General features: G+C 34.1%; 1 protein-coding gene across 5 annotated transcripts in view; it reads right to left on the bottom strand.

The window, feature by feature from the left end:
• Positions 1-22389, bottom strand: part of Exoc6 (exocyst complex component 6) — a 196491-nt gene that overhangs the window by 144233 nt on the left and 29869 nt on the right. For 4 of the 5 annotated variants that reach the window (XM_046450218.2, XM_046450219.2, XM_058581092.1 and 1 more), the window contains 4 exons: positions 14074-14245; positions 12775-12822; positions 12600-12690; positions 9044-9089 (listed from right to left, as the gene is read on the bottom strand). In XM_046450218.2, the coding sequence (XP_046306174.1) occupies positions 9044-9089; positions 12600-12690; positions 12775-12822; positions 14074-14245 (357 nt within the window). Of the gene's footprint in view, positions 1-9043; positions 9090-11944; positions 12061-12599; positions 12691-12774; positions 12823-14073; positions 14246-22389 lie in introns of those variants that run through there. The other variant, XM_058581093.1, reaches the window with a different exon arrangement.

The following is a 22389-nucleotide window of genomic DNA, read 5'->3' as shown; positions in this document are numbered from 1 at the left end:
AAAGCCAGGCACTAAGCAACTCATTATTTAGAGACTCTGTCTCTAAATAAAATACAAAATAGGGCTGGGTGACCCCAAGTTCAATCCCCAGTACCAAAAAAAAAAAAAAAATAGGTCACAAATGAAGGAGAAATCACAATGACTTCAAACTTCTCAATGGCGAAGGTGGTAATCTTCAAATTTCTCAATGGCAATCTTGGAAGACAGAAGGAATGAGACAGAGGAAGGGGGGCACTGTTTGTATATGTATGTGTGTGTATGTGTGGACAATGAGCCTATCTTACATGCAGATCTTAATTATTCTAAATACCATTACTGACTTAGAGGGACCAATGTGCCTTAGAGAATTGTTTCCAAGTTATTTTGGGGAAGAAAAATAAAATGAGATGCTAGATCATCTTATTGTACAACAAGCAAGAAAGTATACAAAGACAAATGAGGACAAAGAAACTGGCTTGAGGGCTTCTCTAGCAAAATTTATAACAATCTATGCATCAAATAGAATAATGACATTAATAAATTATGAGACATTTATTTTTAAAAATTCATAAATCCATAGCAATAATCAGAAGCAAGGAAAAGGGAGATTAAAAAGGAAAATCCTTTATATGAAAAAGTCAGCAATGATAGCATTTTAAAAAGAAACTATAAGTCCCGTATAATAACTGATTAAAGCAAGAATCCTAAAACCACTGGGTAAAAGATTATTAGGAAACAGGTATCAAAGTGTCACTTCACAGATTACTTATTAATTGCAGAGATAAAAATAGACCTTTCCAAAAGAGATCTAGTCCCCTTAACCAAATGATCAAATTTAGCATTAGCTAGAAACAACCTAACAGTAAATGCCTTCTAATGTCATAAGATGAAGACGTACACAATGACCACTTATATCATACTCTTGCCAAAACATTTACCTCTAACCATGAGGAAACAAATAGACAAATCTAAAATGCAATCTTTAAGAACTGACCTGGACTTTTTCATGAAAAATGAAGAAAGGCAGGAGGACTGTTCTAGATTAAAAGAAATAAAAAAGACATACCAAACAATGTTTTCAGGGAAGAAGATATAAGACCTTCGGGGGATAATTTAAAACATTTTAATATAAATATTAGACTTTATTATTGAAAAAATAAATTAATGCCCTAAACTAGAAAATAATAAGATAATAATAAAAGTTAGTTATTTGAATACATAAATGTAAATACCAAAATAATCAGTTAAGAAAGAAAATTGGGATCTGGGGTTCAGTGGTGGAGCGCTTGCCTAGTCATGTGAGGCACTGGTTTGATCCTCAACAGCACCACATAAAAATAAATAAAAGTTTTCTGGGTAGTAGTGAGGGGAGGACCAAAGGATTGCCAGATCTCACCGCGTTGGCAGTAGTGGCGGCGGAGGAGGCAGCAAGAGAGGTTCCTAATGAAGGTGATAAGAAAGAATGTAAGGCAGGAAAATAATTAAATATTTTTACTGTAGATCACTAGGCAATGCTGAGCTGACGTGGATCTGGGGCGAACAGTCTGGGCCCCTCAGAACACACACACTGAGCCCGGATCGGCTGCATTCAAACTGCGGTTCGCCTGCTTCTCGTGACTCAGCACTAACGATCCCCCTGAAATAACTGGTCGGCCTGTCTGAACTTACAGAGGTAAAAGCCAACCGAGCCTTCATAGGCAGTGGCCACAGGATTGAAACGGGGCTTGGGAGAGACAGTCAGGACCCACCCGTTGCATTGGTCACCCGGCAAAGGGAACTAACGGTCACCATTTGCACGGGATACCACCATGGCAGAGAACTGACGTCACGGGCGGAGGAGATAACTTCATTGAAACCAGTGCGACAGGTGTGTAATCCCCTAGCCATCTCTCTCCACACAGCGGGGAAACCTTAAGGGCCCCTCCTAGACGGAGGGAATCAGGAGTGGCGCGGGACTCGCGGCGCAGAACTCCCAGCTACCGCTCCCACCAGTGCTGACAACTGAGGTCTCTTGCACCAGCTACTGGAGGCGTGGCTACCGGAGGGCAAGCAAATTCACTGGGGGTTCTCAGCCCCAAGCTCTACAAACTTAGGGTCTGAGGGAGGCAAACAGGGAGAGTGTGCCCAGGCATTCATGAAAACAGGGCTCCCAGGAGCAGCAGACCTGGCGTGTAGCCAGTATTGTGGTGAGCGTCACAGGTGAGCGTGGCCTGGCTTGAGGAAACACAAGAGAAGGCCCTATGCACTCAGGATTGGAGACCCACCCAGTCTGGGACGAAGAGTTGCTGCACAGTGAATGGTTCCCACCTATTGAGAGGAGAAGCTTGGCCCAGTGGGCACTGCTCCACCTACTGGAAGACAAGTTAATCGAACTCTATGACTGCATTTATTATTATTTTTTTTTCTTTTTCTTTCATTTTCATTTTTTTGTTGGTGTTGTTGTTCTTTAACTTTTTTTAATGTTTTTAATTTTTTTATTTTATTATTATTATTTTAAATTTTAATTTTCATTTTTTTATTATCATTATTATTTTTTTAAAAAATTTTTTTCTTTCTTTATTTTCTATTTTTTTTTCTTTTGTCTTTTCATTTCTTTTCAATTTTCTTATTCCCCCTTCCTTGAACTCTACCTGCCTACTCTCATTCTCTTTAGTGACTTCTTCCCTTCCCTTCTAATATCTTTCCTCCCAAGCATCAAATAAATCTATAAGAGTAAACAGTAACTCAGCAGTCAAACAGAACAAGAAGTAACATGAGCAGCATAAAAAAGCAAGGAAGAAAAGGAGTACAAACAATGAAGGACAGCCTAAATATTCAGGAGGATCTAGAGTCATCAGAAAAATGGTCATATAAAGAACTCAAGGAATACCTTAGACAGATGGAATGGAACCTTAAAGAGGATACAAGACAGCAAATCCAAACAGTGAAAGAACACATTGAAAATGAATTACATAAACAGATAAAAGAAGAAGTTAAGCATCTTTATAAGGAGATAGAGATTATAAAAAAAAATCAAACAATAATTCTAGAAATGAAGGAAACGATAAACCAAATTAAAAACTCAATTGAGAGTATCACCAACAGAGTGGAGCAAGTAGAAGCCAGAACATCAGATAATGAAGACAAAATATATCATCTTGAAAAGAGTCTAGCCAACTCAGAAAGGCTGGTAAAAAAATCACGAGAAAAACATCCAAGAGATATGGGATAACATAAAAAAACCAAACTTATGAGTCATCGGGATAGAGGAAGGTACAGAGATTCAAACCAAGGGAATGAGTAACCTGATGAATGAAATAATTACAGAAAACTTTCCAGAAATAAAAAAGGAAACGGATATACAAATTGTAGATGCATACAGGACACCGAGCACACAAAATCACAGTAGACCAACGCCAAGACACATTGTTATGAAGATATCCAATATACAGAACAAAGAGAAAATATTAAAAGCTACAAGAGAAAGGAGGCAGATTACATTCAGGGGTAAACCAATAAGGTTAACAACAGATTTTTCATCACAGAGGCTGAAAGCGAGAAGATCCTAGAACAACGTATTTCAAACACTGAAAGACAATGGATGCCAACCAAGAATTCTGTATCCAACAAAATTAAGCTTCAGGTACGACAATGAAATAAAAATCTTTCATGATAAACAAAAGCTAAAATAATTTGCAGCCAGAAAACCAGCATTGCAAAGCATCTTGAGCAAAACACTACACGCGGAAGAAATGAAAAACAATAACCAAAACCATCACTGGGAAGTGCCTCTGTAAAGACAGAGGGCGGGGGGAAAGCTAATCATGGAGAAACAAACTAAATTAAAAAAAAAAAGAAGATAAATAATCAAACATGGCTGGAAGTACAAACCATATATCAATAGTAACTCTAAACGTTAATGGCTTAAACTCTCCAATAAAGCGACATAGGCTGGTAACATGGATTTAAAAAACAAATCCAACAATATGCTGCCTCCAGGAGACACATCTGATTGGAAAAGACATACACAGGCTGAAGGTGAAAGGTTGGGAAAAAATATACCACGCACACGGTCCTCGTAAGCAAGCAGGGGTGGCCATCCTCATATCGAATAAAATCGACTTCAAGACTAAGTTAATCATAAGGGATAAGGAAGGACATTATATATTGTTAAAAGGAACCATTCACCAACAAGACATAACAATTATCAATATTTATGCACCAAATAATGGTGCTGCGATGTTCATAAAACAAATTCTCCTCAAGTTCAAGAATCAAATAGATCACAACACAATAATTATGGGTGACTTCAACACACCTCTCTCACCATTGGACAGATCCTCCAAACAAAAGTTGAATAAAGAAACTATAGAGCTCAATATCACAATCAATAACCTAGACTTAACTGACATAGATAGAATATATCAACCATCATCAAGTGGATATACTTTTTTCTCATCAGCACATGGATCCTTCTCAAAAATAGACCATATATTATGCCATAGGGCAACCTTCAGTAAATATAAAGGGGTGGAGATAATACCATGCATCTTATCTGATCATAATGGAATGAAACTGGAAATCAATGATAAAAGACGGAAGGAAAAATCCTACATTACATGGAAAATGAACAATATGTTACTGAATGATCAATGGGTTACAGAAGACATAAAGGAGGAAATCAAAAAATTCTTAGAGATAAATGAAAATACAGACACAACATATTGGAATCTATGGGACACAATGAAAGCAGTTTTAAGAGGGAAATTCATCGCCTGGAGGTCATTCCTCAAAAAAGGAAAAACCAACAAATAAATGAGCTCACACTTCATCTCAAAGCCCTAGAAAAGGAAGAGCAAAACAACAGCAAATGTAGCAGAAGGCAAGAAATAATTAAAATCAGAGCAGAAATCAACGAAATTGAAACAAAAGAAACTATTGAAAAAATTAACAAAACTAAAAGTTGATTCTTCGAAAAAATAAATAAGATCGACAGACCCTTAGCCATGCTAACGAAGAGAAGAGAGAGAACTCAAATTACTAACATACGGGATGAAAAAGGCAATATCACAACAGATGCTACAGAAATACAGAAGACAATTAGAAATTATTTTGAAAACCTATATTCCAATAAAATAGAAGATAGTGAAGACATCGATAAATTTCTTAAGTCATATGATTTGCCCAGACTGAGTCAGGAGGACACACACAATTTGAACAGACCAATATCAATGGATGAAATAGAAGAAGCAATCAAAAGACTACCAACCAAGAAAAGCCCAGGACCGGATGGGTATACAGCAGAGTTTTACAAAACCTTTAAAGAAGAATTAATACCAATACTTTTCAAGTTATTTCAGGAAATAGAAAAAGAGGGAGCTCTGCCAAATTCATTCTATGAGGCCAACATCACCCTGATTCCAAAACCAGACAAAGACACCTCAAAGAAAGAAAACTACAGACCAATATCTCTGATGAACCTAGATGCAAAAATCCTCAACAAAATTCTGGCGAATCAGATACAAAAACACATCAAAAAAATTGTGCACCATGATCAAGTAGGATTCATACCTGGGATGCAAGGATGGTTCAATATACGGAAATTAATAAATGTTATTCACCACATCAATAGACTTAAAGATAAGAACCATATGATCATCTCGATAGACGCAGAAAAAGCATTCGACAAAGTACAGCATCCCCTTATGTTCAAAACATTAGAAAAACTAGGGATAACAGGAACTTACCTCGACATAGTAAAAGCAATCTATGCTAAGCCTCAGGCTAGCATCATTCTGAATGGAGAAAAATTGAAGGCATTCCCTCTAAAATCTGGAACAAGACAGGGATGCCCTCTATCACCACTTCTATTCAATATAGTTCTCAAAACACTGGCCAGAGCAATTAGACAGACAAAAGAAATTAAAGGCATAAAAATAGTTAAAGAAGAACTTAAATTATCACTATTTTCGGATGACATGATTCTATACCTAGAAGACCCAAAAGGGTCTACAAAAAAACTACTAGAACTAATAAATGAATTCAGCAAAGTGGCAGGATATAAAATCAACACGCATAAATCAAAGGCATTTCTGTATATCAGTGACAAAACTTCTGAAACGGAAATGAGGAAAAACACTCCATTCACAATATCCTCAAAAAAAATAAAATACTTGGGAATCAACCTAACAAAAGAGGTGAAAGATTTATACAATGAAAACTACAGAACCCTAAAAAGAGAAGTAGAAGAAGATCTTAGAAGATGGAAAAATATACCCTGTTCATGGATAGGCAGAACTAACATCATCAAAATGGCGATATTACCAAAAGTTCTTTATAGGTTTAATGCAATGCCAATCAAAATCCCAACGGCATTTCTTGTAGAAATAGAGAAAGCAATCATGAAATTCATATGGAAAAATAAAAGACCCAGAATAGCAAAAGCAATTCTAAGCAGGAAGTATGAATCAGGCGGTATAGCGATACCAGATTTCAAACTATATTACAGAGCAATAGTAACAAAAACAGCATGGTACTGGTACCAAAACAGGCGGGTGGACCAATGGCACAGAATAGAGGACACAGAGACTAATCCACAAAGCTACAACTATCTTATATTTGATAAAGGAGCTAAAAGCATGCAATGGAGGAAGGATAGCATCTTCAACAAATGGTGTTGGGAAAACTGGAAAATCATATGCAACAAAATGAAACTAAATCCCCTCCTCTCGCCATGCACAAAAGTTAACTCAAAGTGGATCAAGGAGCTAGATATCAAATCAGAGACTCTGCGTCTGATAGAATAAAAAGTTGGCTCCGATCTACATATTGTGGGGTCGGGCTCCAAATTCCTTAATAGGACACCCATAGCACAAGAGTTAATAACAAGAATCAACAAATGGGACTTACTTAAACTGAAAAGTTTTTTCTCAGAAGGAGAAACAATAAGAGAGGTAAATAGGGAGCCTACATCATGGGAACAAATTTTTACTCCTCACACTTCAGATAGAGCCCTAATATCCAGAGTATACAAAGAACTCAAAAAATTAGACAATAAGAGAACAAATAACCCAATCAACAAATGGGCCAAGGACCTGAACAGACACTTCTCAGAGGAGGACATACAATCAATCAACAAGTACATGAAAAAATGCTCACCATCTCTAGCAGTCAGAGAAATGCAAATCAAAACCACCCTAAGATACCATCTCACTCCAGTAAGATTGGCAGCCATTATGAAGTCAAACAACAACAAGTGCTGGCGAGGATGTGGGGAAAAGGGTACTCTTGTACATTGCTGGTGGGACTGCAAATTGGTGTGGCCAATTTGGAAAGCAGTATGGAGATTCCTGGGAAAGCTGGGAATGGAACCATTTGACCCAGCTATTGCCCTTCTCGGACTATTCCCTGAAGACCTTAAAAGAGCGTACTACAGGGATACTGCCACATCGATGTTCATAGCAGCACAATTCACAATTGCTAGACTGTGGAACCAACCCAGATGCCCTTCAATAGATGAATGATAAAAAAAAATGTGGCATTTATACACCATGGAGTATTACGCAGCACTAAAAAATGACAAAATCATGGAATTTGCAGAGAAATGGATGGCACTAGAGCAGATTATGCTTAGTGAAGCTAGTCAATCCCTAAAAAACAAATACCAAATGTCTTCTTTGATATAATGAGAGCAACTAAGAACAGAGCAGGGAGGAAGAGCAGGAAGAAAAGATTAACATTAAACAGAGACATGAGGTGGGAGGGAAAGGGAGAGAAAAGGGAAATTGCATGGTAATGGAGGGAGACCTTCATTGTTATACAAAATTACATATAAGAGGTTGTGAGGGGAATGGGAAAATAAACAAGGAGAGAAATGAATTACAGTAAATGGGGTAGAGAGAGAAGATGGGAGGGGAAGGGAGGGGGGATAGTAGAGGATAGGAAAGGTAACAGAATACAACAGTTACTAATAGGGCATTATGTAAAAATGTGGATGTGTAACTGATGTGATTCTGCAATCTGTATTTGGGGTAAAATTGGGAGTTCATAACCAACTTGAATCTAATGTATGAAACATGATATGTCAAGAGCTTTGTAATGTTTTGAACAACCAATAAAAAAAAAGAAAAAAAAATAAAAGTTTTCTGTCCATCTACAACAAAAAACAATTTTTTTAAAAAAAGAAAGATAAAATTTTGCCCCTATGAAGTAGGAATGGTATATGGAAATTAAGGAAGGTGATGCTTGATTTTTGTTTTGTTTTCTGTTTTTTGCAACAAACACATAAAACTACTATTTGAATCTTTAAAACATGAGGATGTACAACAACAGAAAAAAAGAGGATACATTAATAGTATACACACAAAATAAGTATATATTGTCTTATCTACTAATAAGGAAAAAAAATCATTCTACTAATTAATACCAACTGGTAAAGCCTAATGAAATTCAATGTGTAGCACTATAAAGCAAAGCATACACAAATCTTTGATCATAGATTTGTATAAAATGTGCTGTGAAAAATGAAATGATTATTAATAAACCAAGAAGAAATATTTTCCTAGTCCAAATATGTCCTATTTATTCTGGCTTTTCCATGTTACTTTAAAATTGTTCGTTTTAAATCATTTTAAACATCATTATAGCTAATGCTCCAATGGCAATCAATAAATGATTTAAATTATTTTTCTTTTGTCATGTATTCATTTCTTTATAAAACAGAATATGAACAATAGCCCTGATGGTCAAAACTGTGCTTTGCCTTCACTCCACATTATGTCCTTAAGCCCTTGATTGTATGCAGTATTAGTACACTGGCAAGTTAATAAAAATTTTCTCATTCCTGTTTAGCTCTCTATTTATCCTTTATCAATATTATCAATCTTTGATATCAAAAACAACAAATATTCATAAATAAAAAGTTTGCTTTCTTGGGTGATCCTGATAAGCAAATTACACGAACAAAGGTTAATGTGAAGTACAAAGCAAAATTCACATAATTCACTATGCTTTACAGTAAGTTTATCTGTGCTTTCACTAATAGGAAAAAAGCTTATTTAAAATAACAAGAAAGAAACCAACTTACCTTTTTGCACTCATCTGTTCTTTTAGTTTACTATACATTTCCAGCACTGCATTCAAAAAATAACATTTTAGCATTTAAAATGGAAAAAAAGAGCATTTTGAGAGATTAAAATAATTAAAACAGGCAATGATATATTACAAAATCATAGTCTTCACTACATTGAATTAGCTTAATATTTTCTGATAAATATTATATGTTTCAAAGTAAATAAAAATATTTTAATTTTCACATGTTGAATATTTTATAGATAGGTAGATATTGAACATTTTATATATATATTTTTTGAACCTGGAACATTTGCATATGTTGATACCTATAATTGAGACATTAACCTAGTAAAAATTATACTATTCAGAAATTTCTAATATTTTTTCCATGAACTGGAATTAGAAGTTTGGACTTTAGTTATTTGAGAATTAAATTTTCTTTCTCAACTGATTCTGTCCCAACATACCAAACAAAAAACACAACTGTGTTATAATTAACCAAACACAAAAACTTACACCAAATCTACAAAGAAAAATATCAAAAGTTTACTGCAAAGAGTGATTTACAATAAAGCTAGAAATAAACATAGCATATTGTATGCATATATAAATAAGTAACAAATTCCATCATTATATACAACTATAATGCACCAATAAATGAGATTGTGTAATTCTGGAGAAAAAAAGAAAAACATAGCAAAGCATCTTTATTCATTTTATTCTTTCTATTAAGGCACAGAAATGCAGTTATTCAATAAAATTGTCATAAGCTTCACCAAAATGACCTACTATCACCAAGAAGGCTTTACTGCAACCATGTAAATGACCATTTAACCTTAGTAGAATTTGAAAGTGAGTCAGTAAATCATTATTGGCTCATCAAACCAACTCATATTTTCCTAGAACTAGACAACAGTTTTCTTTTCAGATTTGCTATAGTTATATGGCTATTCTCAGGGGTCTACAAATTTACTAAAGAAATTATTTACTTGTCCAAAAAACATCAGACCTGCAATGGTGGCTAAAGTGAGCTGCCCTAACTCTGTGACCTCAAAGGACCCTCTGCATTTCTATCATAGCCCCTATAGGCAATATAATAATTCTCACATTTTCCAGCCAAAGTATTGGAATGAACACATAACATGGGACAGATCCTGCTGCAATAGTATAAACTGGTTTTGAAGTCTCCTGTTTTACCTCAATAATTCATACAAATTTCAGATCTATCTCATTATTTCTACCTTGTTTCCATATAAAAATTATGCTTTCTTCAAAAATAATCAAATAAAACTAATCCACCAAGAAAATGCATTATTTCTGCTATGAATTCTTATATCCTCTCACACTCTTCCAAAACCAAGGAGTCGTTAGGCAACTGTATTATAATTGATGACTTAATTGTCTTTATTCACATTAGATTATAGGATCATTCTAAAGCTGGGACTATGTCATTTTCAACTTTATATCTCCAATACCTACCATAATGCCTGACACACATACAAAAAAGTAAGTATCATTTATCATTGGATACTTAGAAGGATGGACAGAGGAAAGGAGGTACTGTATTTCACTACATAATTGTTGCACTCTATTTTTTCAGTCCAAAAATTGGTTAATAATCATTCACAGCACAATCATTGTATAGACTAATTCTGTTTATTATGCTGCTTAAAAGGTAAATGTAATAGCAATGTATTCACCAGTGGCATATGGATGTGCCATTTGTTTTTGCCCACACTAAAAGCCAAGAGCCTAGAATTCTCAGTACTTGTTCACTGTCAGTATATTTCAGAAAGCTGACTTGAGCAATTGGCTTAGAATGCTATAGTACTGATGTATTATCAATACATTTTACATGAGAAGCACTGAGGACAATGTGTCAGATAACAAAATCAATGATAGCAAGCACAGAATCTTCAGATCAGATGATTAGATTTTGTCAGTTTACACTTCACAACACTGTAGTAAATTTTCTCAAGTGTAGTATGCACAAATTAATAACAATAAGTTAACTTCTTTATAAAGACCAGAAAATGTTCACTAAGCTGGCTAAACTGTCATGAAGAAATAATGTACATCAATTTGTACTATTCAATTTTAACATATATTCTCAAGTAGTTTGTGAAACTTACTCTTGGACCAAAGATAGGTTAGTAATAAATGATTTGTAAGTAATACCAGCAAAATTTATTATTTTAAAAAGCTTCACATAATGGTCACACCCCACTGTTTTGAAAAAAAGTTGGCATAAAATCTGCAACAATTATACAATGAAATGTGGTCATGCTGGATGTTGCAATTCAGAACACAATATTTACATGAACTTACACATGCTCTCTGGCCTTAAGAGCAGACAGTGACAATAACAACAACTTGACCTCTACTTTGAAGTCTTTATTTCTCTTATGAATATCTCACCTACAGAAAAAGCTGAGTTTAGCTCTTTCTCATTCCATCAATACCAATTTTTAGGCTTATTATCTAAATTAAAAAGGGACAAAGTATAAATCTTGGGAGGCTGTCTTCATGGCTGTTATGATATATCAGCCAAACATATATTAAACATCATCATAAAGAAATATGTTTCTCAATCCTGAAACCTAATATTATAAGTAGGTATTTTATTTACTCAAAGTTTATGCGTAAATATCGCTGGCCCATCAAAGATTAAACTTAGTAGGCTATCACTGATTCTAAAAAAAGAAAAGCTATTTCTTTAGCCAATAAAATCTGCTGACAGTTTTAACAATATAATTTGTATTCTAAGTTAAATTTACACCATATAAATATTATACAAAACATTCTATTCCCCTGGATGCATAGGTTTAGGTTCCTTCCTAAAAATTAATAAGTAAGTCAAATGAGACAATGAGACAACTTTAGCTTACAATATTAAGAAAAAAATGGCATATACCTGCTTCCTTTTGTTTGAACAGGATGCTTCCAACTTAAAGTTATATTAAGTCCAGGTAAAGAAAATACTGATTAGTTTCTTCAGAATTTATGTGATGTCCCAGTAATATCTGAGCCCTAACAGAGAGACCAGAAACTAAGTCTTTCCAAAATATAGGAGAAAAAGCAAGAAGGGAAACGTCCTAACACTTTTGATGTTTTCTTTCCTTATCAGCAAAATGAGATTGTGAGCAAAACAAAACCAACCTGTTATGTGACAAACAGAAAATGATGGAAAACTAGAAGTAGGAAAATTAGGCAAATTAGGCAAAGATGAGAAAAAGTAATGGGCACTCTCTGCATGGGAAAGTATTCTGAGAGGGGAAAAAACATGGACAGGGCAGGGGGCTGGAGTGGACAGATGGCAAAGTAGGCAGAGAGGAAATGCAAAACTAACAGTTGTTCTAGGAGACTACTATAACAGATAATCAAACAAGGGCCTTATTATAAAAAAGAAAACCATGGAAATTCATGAAATTGAGTGAATAAGAGAGGTAATCAAAAGCTTTTTTGCAAGGCAATCACCAAATAATCAAATTCCCATAATAAAGAATGACTATATGCTATTATGAAATTTGCCTATAATATAATGTTTGACTTGGTAAAATTAAACTCACCTGGAAGGCATAACTGCAATTTTTCTACTACAGTTGTAATATTCCTCTGCTGAATTCTACATCGAATAATATCTTCTGTTTGGACTATCACCTTAGAAAAAAGAAATATACACATCTTTTTAAAAAACAATTAAATAACACCCACATATATTTTAAAAAATTATCATTTTCTTACCTCTTTTCCAGCATCTTGAAATCTTCGATTGGTATCAGTAACTTGTACCTTAAAAATAATTTCACCTTAGTTAGACAAATATGCATAAAACTGCCCTGATGTAACTGCTCACCCTTGTAATCAGATCATGCTTCATGAGAAACTTAGAACAAAGAAATGCAAATTCAAATTAACTCTACAGCTTGAACTTGAACTTTTGATTGAAAAGGGCTTTTGTTAACTTCAATTACTTATGACAGTTCTTTTTAACAGATTCTGTGGCAAACTTCTCAAATTTACTCAGGATTTTTGAACTTTACTTGCTTCTCTAAGTCTGTCAAACAATTCAAATCACTGACCCAATTGACCACTGGTCCCTTTTTGATAACTTCAATGAGGTCTATGTGCCATTCACTGTCTGTAGGAAATAGTGATTGCATTTTATGGTAATTAAACATTCATACTTTGCTGAATGCAAACACTGGGTGGTTGATTAACATCAAACACGGAAATCTCAATCCACAGCAACATTTTAATGCTGCAGGTGCAGGCAAAGCTCAACCTCAAATTTTCCCACATATTAAGTGACTCATTAGGTCATCATAGTAAGGAAGCACATTCTGGTTTATTAAAAATCTCATTAATTTCTGAACAAAGATGCTCAGTGACCTCATTGATGTTGTATTTGGTCTCTTGTTATCTGAATATCCTTTATATATAATACATAATAGTTTTCTAATCATAATCTTTGAATTGTCTGCTAAGCACTCTAAATACAAAGATAAATAGGACAATTCTTATAACTAAATATTTTATATTCTTACTGAAAAAATCCAGGTTTCATTTAATATATAATATTTTTACTATATGACAGAAAATGTAGACCATCTTCCTTTAAAAAATTATAAACTGCTGTTAAATTATTTCAAATTTACAGTATAATTAAATAATTTTGAGAACAAAATCATTTATAGTAAATTTTAAACAATTTTAGGATGTTTTTAAATCAACATTGTATTAATTATCATTTTAAAAATTCTAAAACTGCAAACAGGACCTTACACTGTATGAATGTTTTGAATTCACTTCCCTGGGTGGAAAAAAATCCTATTAAGTCAATGTACTACTTGCTTTAGAAAAAAAGAGATTACTCCTGTCATTAGCATGACAACCGAGTTAACAGCCATAAAGAGCATTCCCAAATACATATACTAATTCAGTTCCTGAAAGCGCATTTAATAGTAACTTACAGATATGTACTATAATAGTTGAGTAATTTAATAAGAACAAAGGAAAACAAAATTTTAACATATTTCCTACCTTCAGTTTTTCTGCATCAGTCCTTACTTTAAGGAGTTCTGTAATAGCATCTACAAAACCCTGATGATGAAAATTACACATTTTTTCAATTTCCTTGTCATGATTTCGGATACAAGCATCTAACTTTTCCATAAACTTCTTGTGTGAATTTGGTTGATCATCATACACTGACCTGTATATATATAAGAAAACTAAAATTAACTTCCCAGTTCACCAAAATTTATTCTTTATAAGTCCAATTTTTATAACAACTAGAGATTAAGTCTGAACAAATAAGATGGTATTGTCTTCAATAGAAATAATTTTGGTGAAAATATTTCACTTCTTTTTGAACATGGTAATATTAAAAAACCAAAAACCCTCAAAATATATCACTAGTTATCCACAAGAAGAGATCTGAGGCTCAGAAGATAAGTGCCAAATACAAGTCTTATACTAGTGCTCAAAAAAAAAAAAGCAGCAGGGCTAGGGCTGTAGCTCAGTGGCAGAGCATTTGCCTAGTGTGTGTGAGGCACTGGGTTCAACCCTCAGCACCACATAAAAAGTAATTAATTAATTAAAAAAGGAATCTACATGTGAATAAGGAATGAAGGAACAAACTCATGGTATCTATGGCATTTACTATGTGTCAGCCATGTTCTAAGTACTTTGTATATTAACTCTTTCATCCTCACAACAATCCCATAAAGTAGGTATTATTATTATTATTAATCTTGTTTTGCTTGATGTGTTACAGATTGTGTAACTGCTGTAAACTCAACAATTTGCAAATGATAGCTAGGATATAAATGCTGGCAATCTAGCTCCACTGTTCATATTCTCAAGTACAAGGTCATATTGTAGTCACTACAATATTCTCTAAAGATGGCATCACATGCCTGATGTATCTCAGTTCATACTCATTGCCACTTAGAGGACATCCTCCCCACCATTCACCATGTGGTAAAGAACTAACCTTGGCCCTGGCTCCTGAAATGGAAGCCTTTGGTACTCTCTGCCTCTTGGAGGCCTTAACAGTGTGATTTATTGGGAGGAGCTTCATCCTTTTAGCTTTCTAAGGTGCTGAAGACTTAGGTTAGCAATATAGGCAGTCAGCAACATGGATGTCAGTCATGTCTACCTGGGTGGTTAGTCATGTTCACACAACCATACCCTAATAAAACACCTAGACTTCAAGGCTTAAGTGAACTTCTCTGATCAGCCATTCTCTGAGTATTGCCACATATCACTGCTGGGAAAGGTGCTGTCCACACACTTCCACTGGGAAAAGACAATTGAAAGTTCATACCTGGCACTCTCTTACACTTTGCCCTATGTGCCTTTTCTTTCTCTGTAATTTATGTGTGTGTGTGTGTGTGTGTGTGTGTGTGTGTATATATACATATATATATATATATATATATATATATATATATCTTTGCTATATTCTGTGAATCATTCTTGTAAATTTTGAACCTGAGGGTAGATCTGGGGATATTCTAAAGTGTATTTTCCCATCTGTTGCCCATTATTCGGGGTTCAGTGCAAGTTCCATGTTCTCCAACAGACCTCTGCCTATCGTTTCTATGCAAAGTAATCCTTTCATCTGCAAGACAGGTAAATTTATAGTCCTTCACAGCTATTCTGACAGGTAACCATGTATAACTTTGTATCTAACTTAAATGCTTTATGGGTATGTCACATATTTTGTTTCCCCAAATAGATCATAAGCTTCTTGAGGGCAGCCTCCATAACTCAGGTTTTAATGAGTACTAACTATAATACTAGAAACACCAATACAGGATAGTAATCATGAAGAATTTAGACTCTTTAAGATGAGCTAGAATGAAGCTCGAACTTGAACACTCTCTCCTTTATACCTACATTTTTCTTTTGCTCTAATCTTGATGTATAGCATTAAATTCCATAAACATATTAACATCTCCCAAATTTATATATCTAAACTTGACCTCTCTCAAACTTCCAACTCAAGTCTCTCCAAACAGATATCTGATGAGCATCTCAACTATGTTAAAAATGAATTCCCAAACTTCCTTCCCCAAATCTGTTTTTCCCGTAGTCTTCCTCATTCAGCAAATTCCATTCTTCTGACTGCTAAGAAAAAGAAGAAAAAAAAAAAAACTTTGAAATCATCCGTGACTAATCTCTTTCTCTCGCCCTCTTCCCCCTATTAATCTAGCAAACCTAACCACACCTTTCTACCTCCACTGGGTATCACCCTGGACTAAGCCAACAACTTTTCTCACCTAGGTTATCGTTAATTGCTTTCTAGCTGGTCTCCATGATCCTACCCTTGCTCCCCTTCAGTATGTTCTCAACAGAGTAATCAGATGATGTCTAGCAGAAATCATAAGTTAAACTTTACATAAGTAAAATTCCATGTCTCTCTTCTGCTCAAAACCCTTTTTTCTCTTACAATAATCCTTAAGGCCCTACATAATTTTGCTGCATGTTACTTCACTGGCCTCACATACTTCTAATTATTTCCATTTCACTTATTCCATGTCAGCAACATTGGACTCCTTTTGGTGTCTTAAACACATCAGGCATGTTCTTGTCCTCATCTTTGCAAATGCTGTTTCCTTTGTCTGGATCACATTTCTTGTATGTGCTTATCTCCTTCACTCCATTTAAGTCTTTATCCTCTTTTTGAGATGGCTACAACATCTACATTACACACACACACACACACACACACACACACACAATCCCCTTCTCTTTTTTTTTAATCTTTTTTTTTTCTAAAATAAAGGAATTTATTTGGTAATGGTCTTACCACTACAGGATATATTGTTTCACATTTTTATCTAATTATCTGTCTTCCCCATAGAATGCAAATTGCATGAAGACATAGATTTTATATAGTTTCTTCTGTTGAGTCCCAGCCCCTGAAGGCACAGATTTTTTTGTCTGTTTTATTCCCTGTTGTATCCCTAGCTCTAGAACAGTATCAATCTTATCATATAACAGATATTCAATAAATAATTGATACACGAGTTGCATAAATGGAATCAGAAAGCATATTTACTATATTCAACTTCAGGTAAGGCGTCTGACTTCTTTAAATATAAATTTTCTCAATCATAAGATAAGAATAAAAATAGTACCTATAGCAAAATGAACAAGAATTTAAAGTTAAAAACATAATACTATTAGATTAGGGTTATAGTTCAGTGGTAGAGAGCTTGCCTGGCATGTACAAGGCCTGGGGTTCAATCCTCAGCAACACACACACACACACACACACACACAAATTAGCATCCCCCAAAATGAAATACATAGATATAAATTTTTTAAAATACTTAAAAATCTATGTGAAGAAAATGACTGATTAAAAAATCAAGAACTATATAAACAAAAAGATATTTCATGTTTAAGAATGAGACAACAATATTGTTACAATGTCATTTCTTCCCAAATTGATCTATAGACTCAATGCAATCCCAATGAAAATTCCAGCAAACTATTTTATAGATATCAACAAACTAATCTTTAAGTTTATAGAGAGCAGCAAAAATACCCAGAATAGCCAACACAATATTGAAGGAGAAGAACAAAGTGCCGACAACTCGAATTCAAATTTACTATTAAGCTATAGTAATCAAGACGTGTGGTACTAGTGAAATGGCAGAAAAATGGATCAATGGAACTGAATAGACAGCCCAGAACCACATTATTACAGTCAAACACATTTTTTTGTTTGTTTGTTTGCAATGCTGGGAATTAAACTTGGGGCCTCACACATGCTAGGTAAGCACTCTCCCACTGAGTTACACATCCAGCCCAAGTCAACTGAATGTCAACAAATGACCAACATAATAAAAAGGAGAAAAGATAGGCTTTTCAACAAATGGTGCTAGTAACTCACATGCCAGACAGTGGATTTAAACACAGACCTTACACTTTTTATGAAAATTAACTCAAAATGGATCACAGACTTAAATGTAAAATTAAAAATTAAAAAACTCTTAGAAGATAACATAAGAGAAAATCTAGATGACCTTGAGTTTGACAATGACTTTTTAGAAGTAACATTAAAGGTACAATTCATGAAAGAAAGAATTGATAAACTGGATGCTACTAAAATAAAAAATTCCTACTCTGTGAAAGATACTGTGAAGAGAACAAAATGAGAAGCTATACACTGAGAAAAAATATTTTCAAAAACATATCTGAAAAAAGACTAATATGCAAAATATACAAAGAATTCTTTTTTAATTTTTATTTTCAAAGAATTCTTAAAACTCAACATAAGAAAATAACTTAATTTTAAAATGGGTCAAAGACCTTAACAGATACCTCTTTTTAAAAAAATATACAGGGGCCGGGGTTGTAGCTCAGAGGTAGTGCGCTTGCCTAGCATGCGTGACGCACTGGGTTCGATTCTCAGCACCACATACAAATAAGTAAAGGTCCATCAACAACTAAAAAATATTTTAAAAGTATATACATACATATATACACACACACACACACACACACACACACATACATACATACAGATGGCAAATAACATAAAAAAAGAAGATGTCTCATATCATTTGCTACCAGGGAAATGTAAGCAACAATGGCACACCAGTACACAACTATTAGAGTGGCTGAAATCTAGAAAATTGAGAAAACTGAATGTTAGTGAGGATATGGAACACCAGGAAATCTCATTCATTAATGACAGGAATTAATGACAGGAATGCAAAATGGTACAGCCACTTTGAAAGACAGGTTGGCAGTTTCTTACAAAACCAAACACATGAAAAAAAAATGTTTTTTAAATATTCTTACAACATGATCCAACAATCATACTTCTTGGTATTTGTCCAAAGGAGCTGAAAATTATATTCACACAAAACCTCTACATAAACTTCACAACAGTTAATTCATAACTGCCAAAACTGGGAAGTAACCAAATGTCCCTGAGTAGGTAAATGGACAAATAAACTGGTTCACCCAGACAACTAACTATTAGTTGGCACTAAAAACAAATAAGCTATCAAGCCACAAAAACAAATGAAGGAAACTTAAATGCATATTACTGAGTGAAAGAAAGCAATCTGAAAAGACTACATACAATACAATTCCAACTATGGACAGTCTGGAAAAGGCAAAACAATAGAAGCTGTAAAAAGATAAATGGGAAGGAAGGAAGGAATGGTAGAGTACAGAAGATTTTTAAAGTAGTGAAAACATTTTGTATAATATTATAATGATGGATATATGTAATGTATTTGTCCCAATCCACAGAGAGAACCCTAATGTAAATGATAATGATGTGTCAATGTGGGTTCATCAATTATAACAAATGTACCTCTTCGGTGAGAGACACTGATATTGGAGAAGTTTTGCATGAGTATAACTTCCTCCCAATTTTGCTATAAACCTAAAACTATAAAGTCTTTCTAAAAATACTATCTACATCACCAGGTGTGGTGGCACAGGCCTGTAATCCCAGTGGCTTAGGAGGCTGAGGCAGGAGGATTGAGAGTTCAAAGCCAGCCTCAGCTAAAGTGAGATGCTAAGCAATTCAGTGAGACCAGTCTCTAAATAAAATACAAAACAGGGCTGGGATGTGGGTCAGTGGTTAAGGGCCCTGAATTCAATCCCCCATACAAAAAAAAATACTATCTACATCAGAGTGCTATGACAAATTAGTAAATATGAAAATTTCTTAGCACAATAACTGACATATGGTAAGTGCTCAGTATATATATTGGCTACTAATGCAGTGTACACATAAGAGAAGCTGAATAATTGAGTTCTAGCTACAATTATCAAATAAATATGGCTAATTATCCATGCTAAGTGATGTGCCTTCTACTGATATTTCACATTTGGATCTGGCCTTTTTTCCTAGTGCATTTATTGCATATACCACACCAGAGAAAATATCATTACCTCCTTTTCACAAATGAGGAAACTAGAGTAGAAATGATAAATGATATGCTCAACATAGCCTAGTTTGGGATTAACTGAGGCAGTATTAGAATCCTACTTGATGCTTTTCCCACAAGTAATACATAATTAACAAGGACTCTTAATTAAATCAGTAATATTATTTCTATGGAAAATCCATGAGCAAGAAGTTTATCTAACTCAACCTAGTATGTGTTTCATAATTGCGAGGAAAAACAAAATATATTTTGTTTGTTATGACTAAATTTTACTTTTATTCCCTCCATAGAAAACACTAAAACAACTTTGAGCCCAAAATACATGACTTTCTACAAACAGTGTAAAGGTGTTTTCTAAATGTGTAATATTAGGCAAAATTATATAAAGACAATTAAGTTTTAATTTAAAACATTTTACCTGCTGTGATCCTTCACTATCTATCAAAGTTACCTTAGTTCCTCTAAATTTGAAGTTCAAAATTATCTTCAAGATATCCTTTTTAAAAGAACTGGCACTTAATCCAGTTGTCCTATCAGCCTACAATTCCTCTATTCAGGCTTCTTTTATCTCCAAGTTATGGACATACTAATGACAACTTCAAAATTCCCCATCTACAATCTTTAGAATCTAATTTCTTCAGGAAATTTTCTTGGGGGTCACTTACAGGGTAAATGGATCTTCCTGGTTCTCAGTTGCTGACACCTTGTCTAAACATGAATGAGTTCAAATCATTCCTTCCTAAACTATCAAATTCAAGAGTAGTACAGATCTGTGGACTATGCAAATACAGTTAGACATATCTTCAACTTCAAACATAATATTTTCAAGACAGAAGCCTTTAAAAAGGGCCATCTTCATGTTCACAACATGAAAAGTGAAATACTAAATCAGAATAGCTCCAATTTCTCTCATGCTTTTTAATTATCAACTTTTTATTCCTAGAACCAATCTCAAGGATTATTAATACTCCCATCACTTTAAACTGTCATCGATATCATCATATTCCTTTGTATATGTTCAAAACTCACTGAATAATTCACTCTGAACATTTTTATAATTTTTCTACATATTTTAATGAAACAGTTTGATATATACCTGGCTCTTAAAATCCCCACTAGTAGGGACTGGGAATTTGGTTCAGTGATAGATTGTTTGTCTAGCATGCATGGGGTCCTAGATTCTATCCCTAAAACCTAAAATGTGTGTGTGTGTGTGTGTGTGTGTGTGTGTATCAATAAGTAAACAGGACATATGAAGAAAAGGAGAGGCTGCCATTGCTGCTGCTTTTTTTTTTTTTTTTTTTTTTCGGTCTCTCCCTTTCTTAACCTATTACAAGTATCACACTGTAGGAAAAACATAGCGAGAGATATTTCGTGACTGCTCTACCAAAGGAGAGTCTGACTCTCTTTTTAAGTAAAAAGGCAAGACTGTTATCCCTTTCAAAATTATATAAATAAACAACATAAGAGAAATATGTTCTTTCCCAGAAGTCTTTCATTTTATATATATTTTATATGTCCATCCTTTGGCATGTCTTTCCAATTTATTCCCCAGAATTTTAAAAACAATACTGTTTTATAATATTTCAGAATACTACCAGTACATCCACTGTGAACTCCTCTTTTTATGATAATTTATTACTGAGAGAAACAGTATCAGAACATACTGTTTCTCTCAGTAATAAATTATTAAAGCCTGCAAAGAATAATCTATTTATATTCCTATTTTTCATAAAGCCTGCAAAGCATAACCTATTTATATTCCATGTCTTCTGCTATTAAAATAGAACCATAAGTTTCTAAGAAAAAAATAAAAATATTGAGATTTCAGATAAGAGATATGCCAACCTGCTCTATGAACGTGAAGAACAGGTCTTGATCTACCTATAACTAAGTCTCAGACTCCCCACACTTCTCCTGACCCTTAATAGCTATTTGCTATTTCATACATGAATACAAACTCCAAGTTTATATCTATAATCTATATCAGTGAGTGGGTACTCAGAAATAAAGTCATCAAAATTAAGGAAAGTTCTAAACCACAAAAATAAGTTGCATTTAAACAAAGTACTGAAGTATCAGGCAAGTGCCAGAATCCAAAATTCAACAAATGATAGAATGCTGACCCTAATAAAGACCAGAAAGTTCCTAGATCTAACTACCTCATTTTAATAAATACAGCACAAACCTAAAAGCCAGCAAGCAAGAACTCAAAATGGAATTAATTACTACATGTAGTTGATTTAATCCTTTATTCATATCAATGAAAAGTAATATAAAAATAACTACTCTAGAAATTTACTTATAAAGTCAGTAAGAAATAGCTGACAGGATAGAGACAAAGGAGACAGAGAGAGACGGAGACAGGATGGATAGATATCAGAATACTGGAAAGGGGAAAAAAGTAAAAGGAATTGTTAAGCCCAAA

The sequence above is a fragment of the Marmota monax genome, unplaced genomic scaffold (genome assembly GCF_021218885.2).
Source record: "Marmota monax isolate L192 unplaced genomic scaffold, Marmota_monax_Labrador192_F-V1.1 WCK01_AAM20220418_F8-fsc00004, whole genome shotgun sequence".
Classification (NCBI taxonomy): domain Eukaryota; kingdom Metazoa; phylum Chordata; class Mammalia; order Rodentia; family Sciuridae; genus Marmota; species Marmota monax.
The sequence above is the reverse complement of the archived record's forward strand: the minus strand, read 5'-3'. Positions and strand labels throughout refer to the sequence as shown.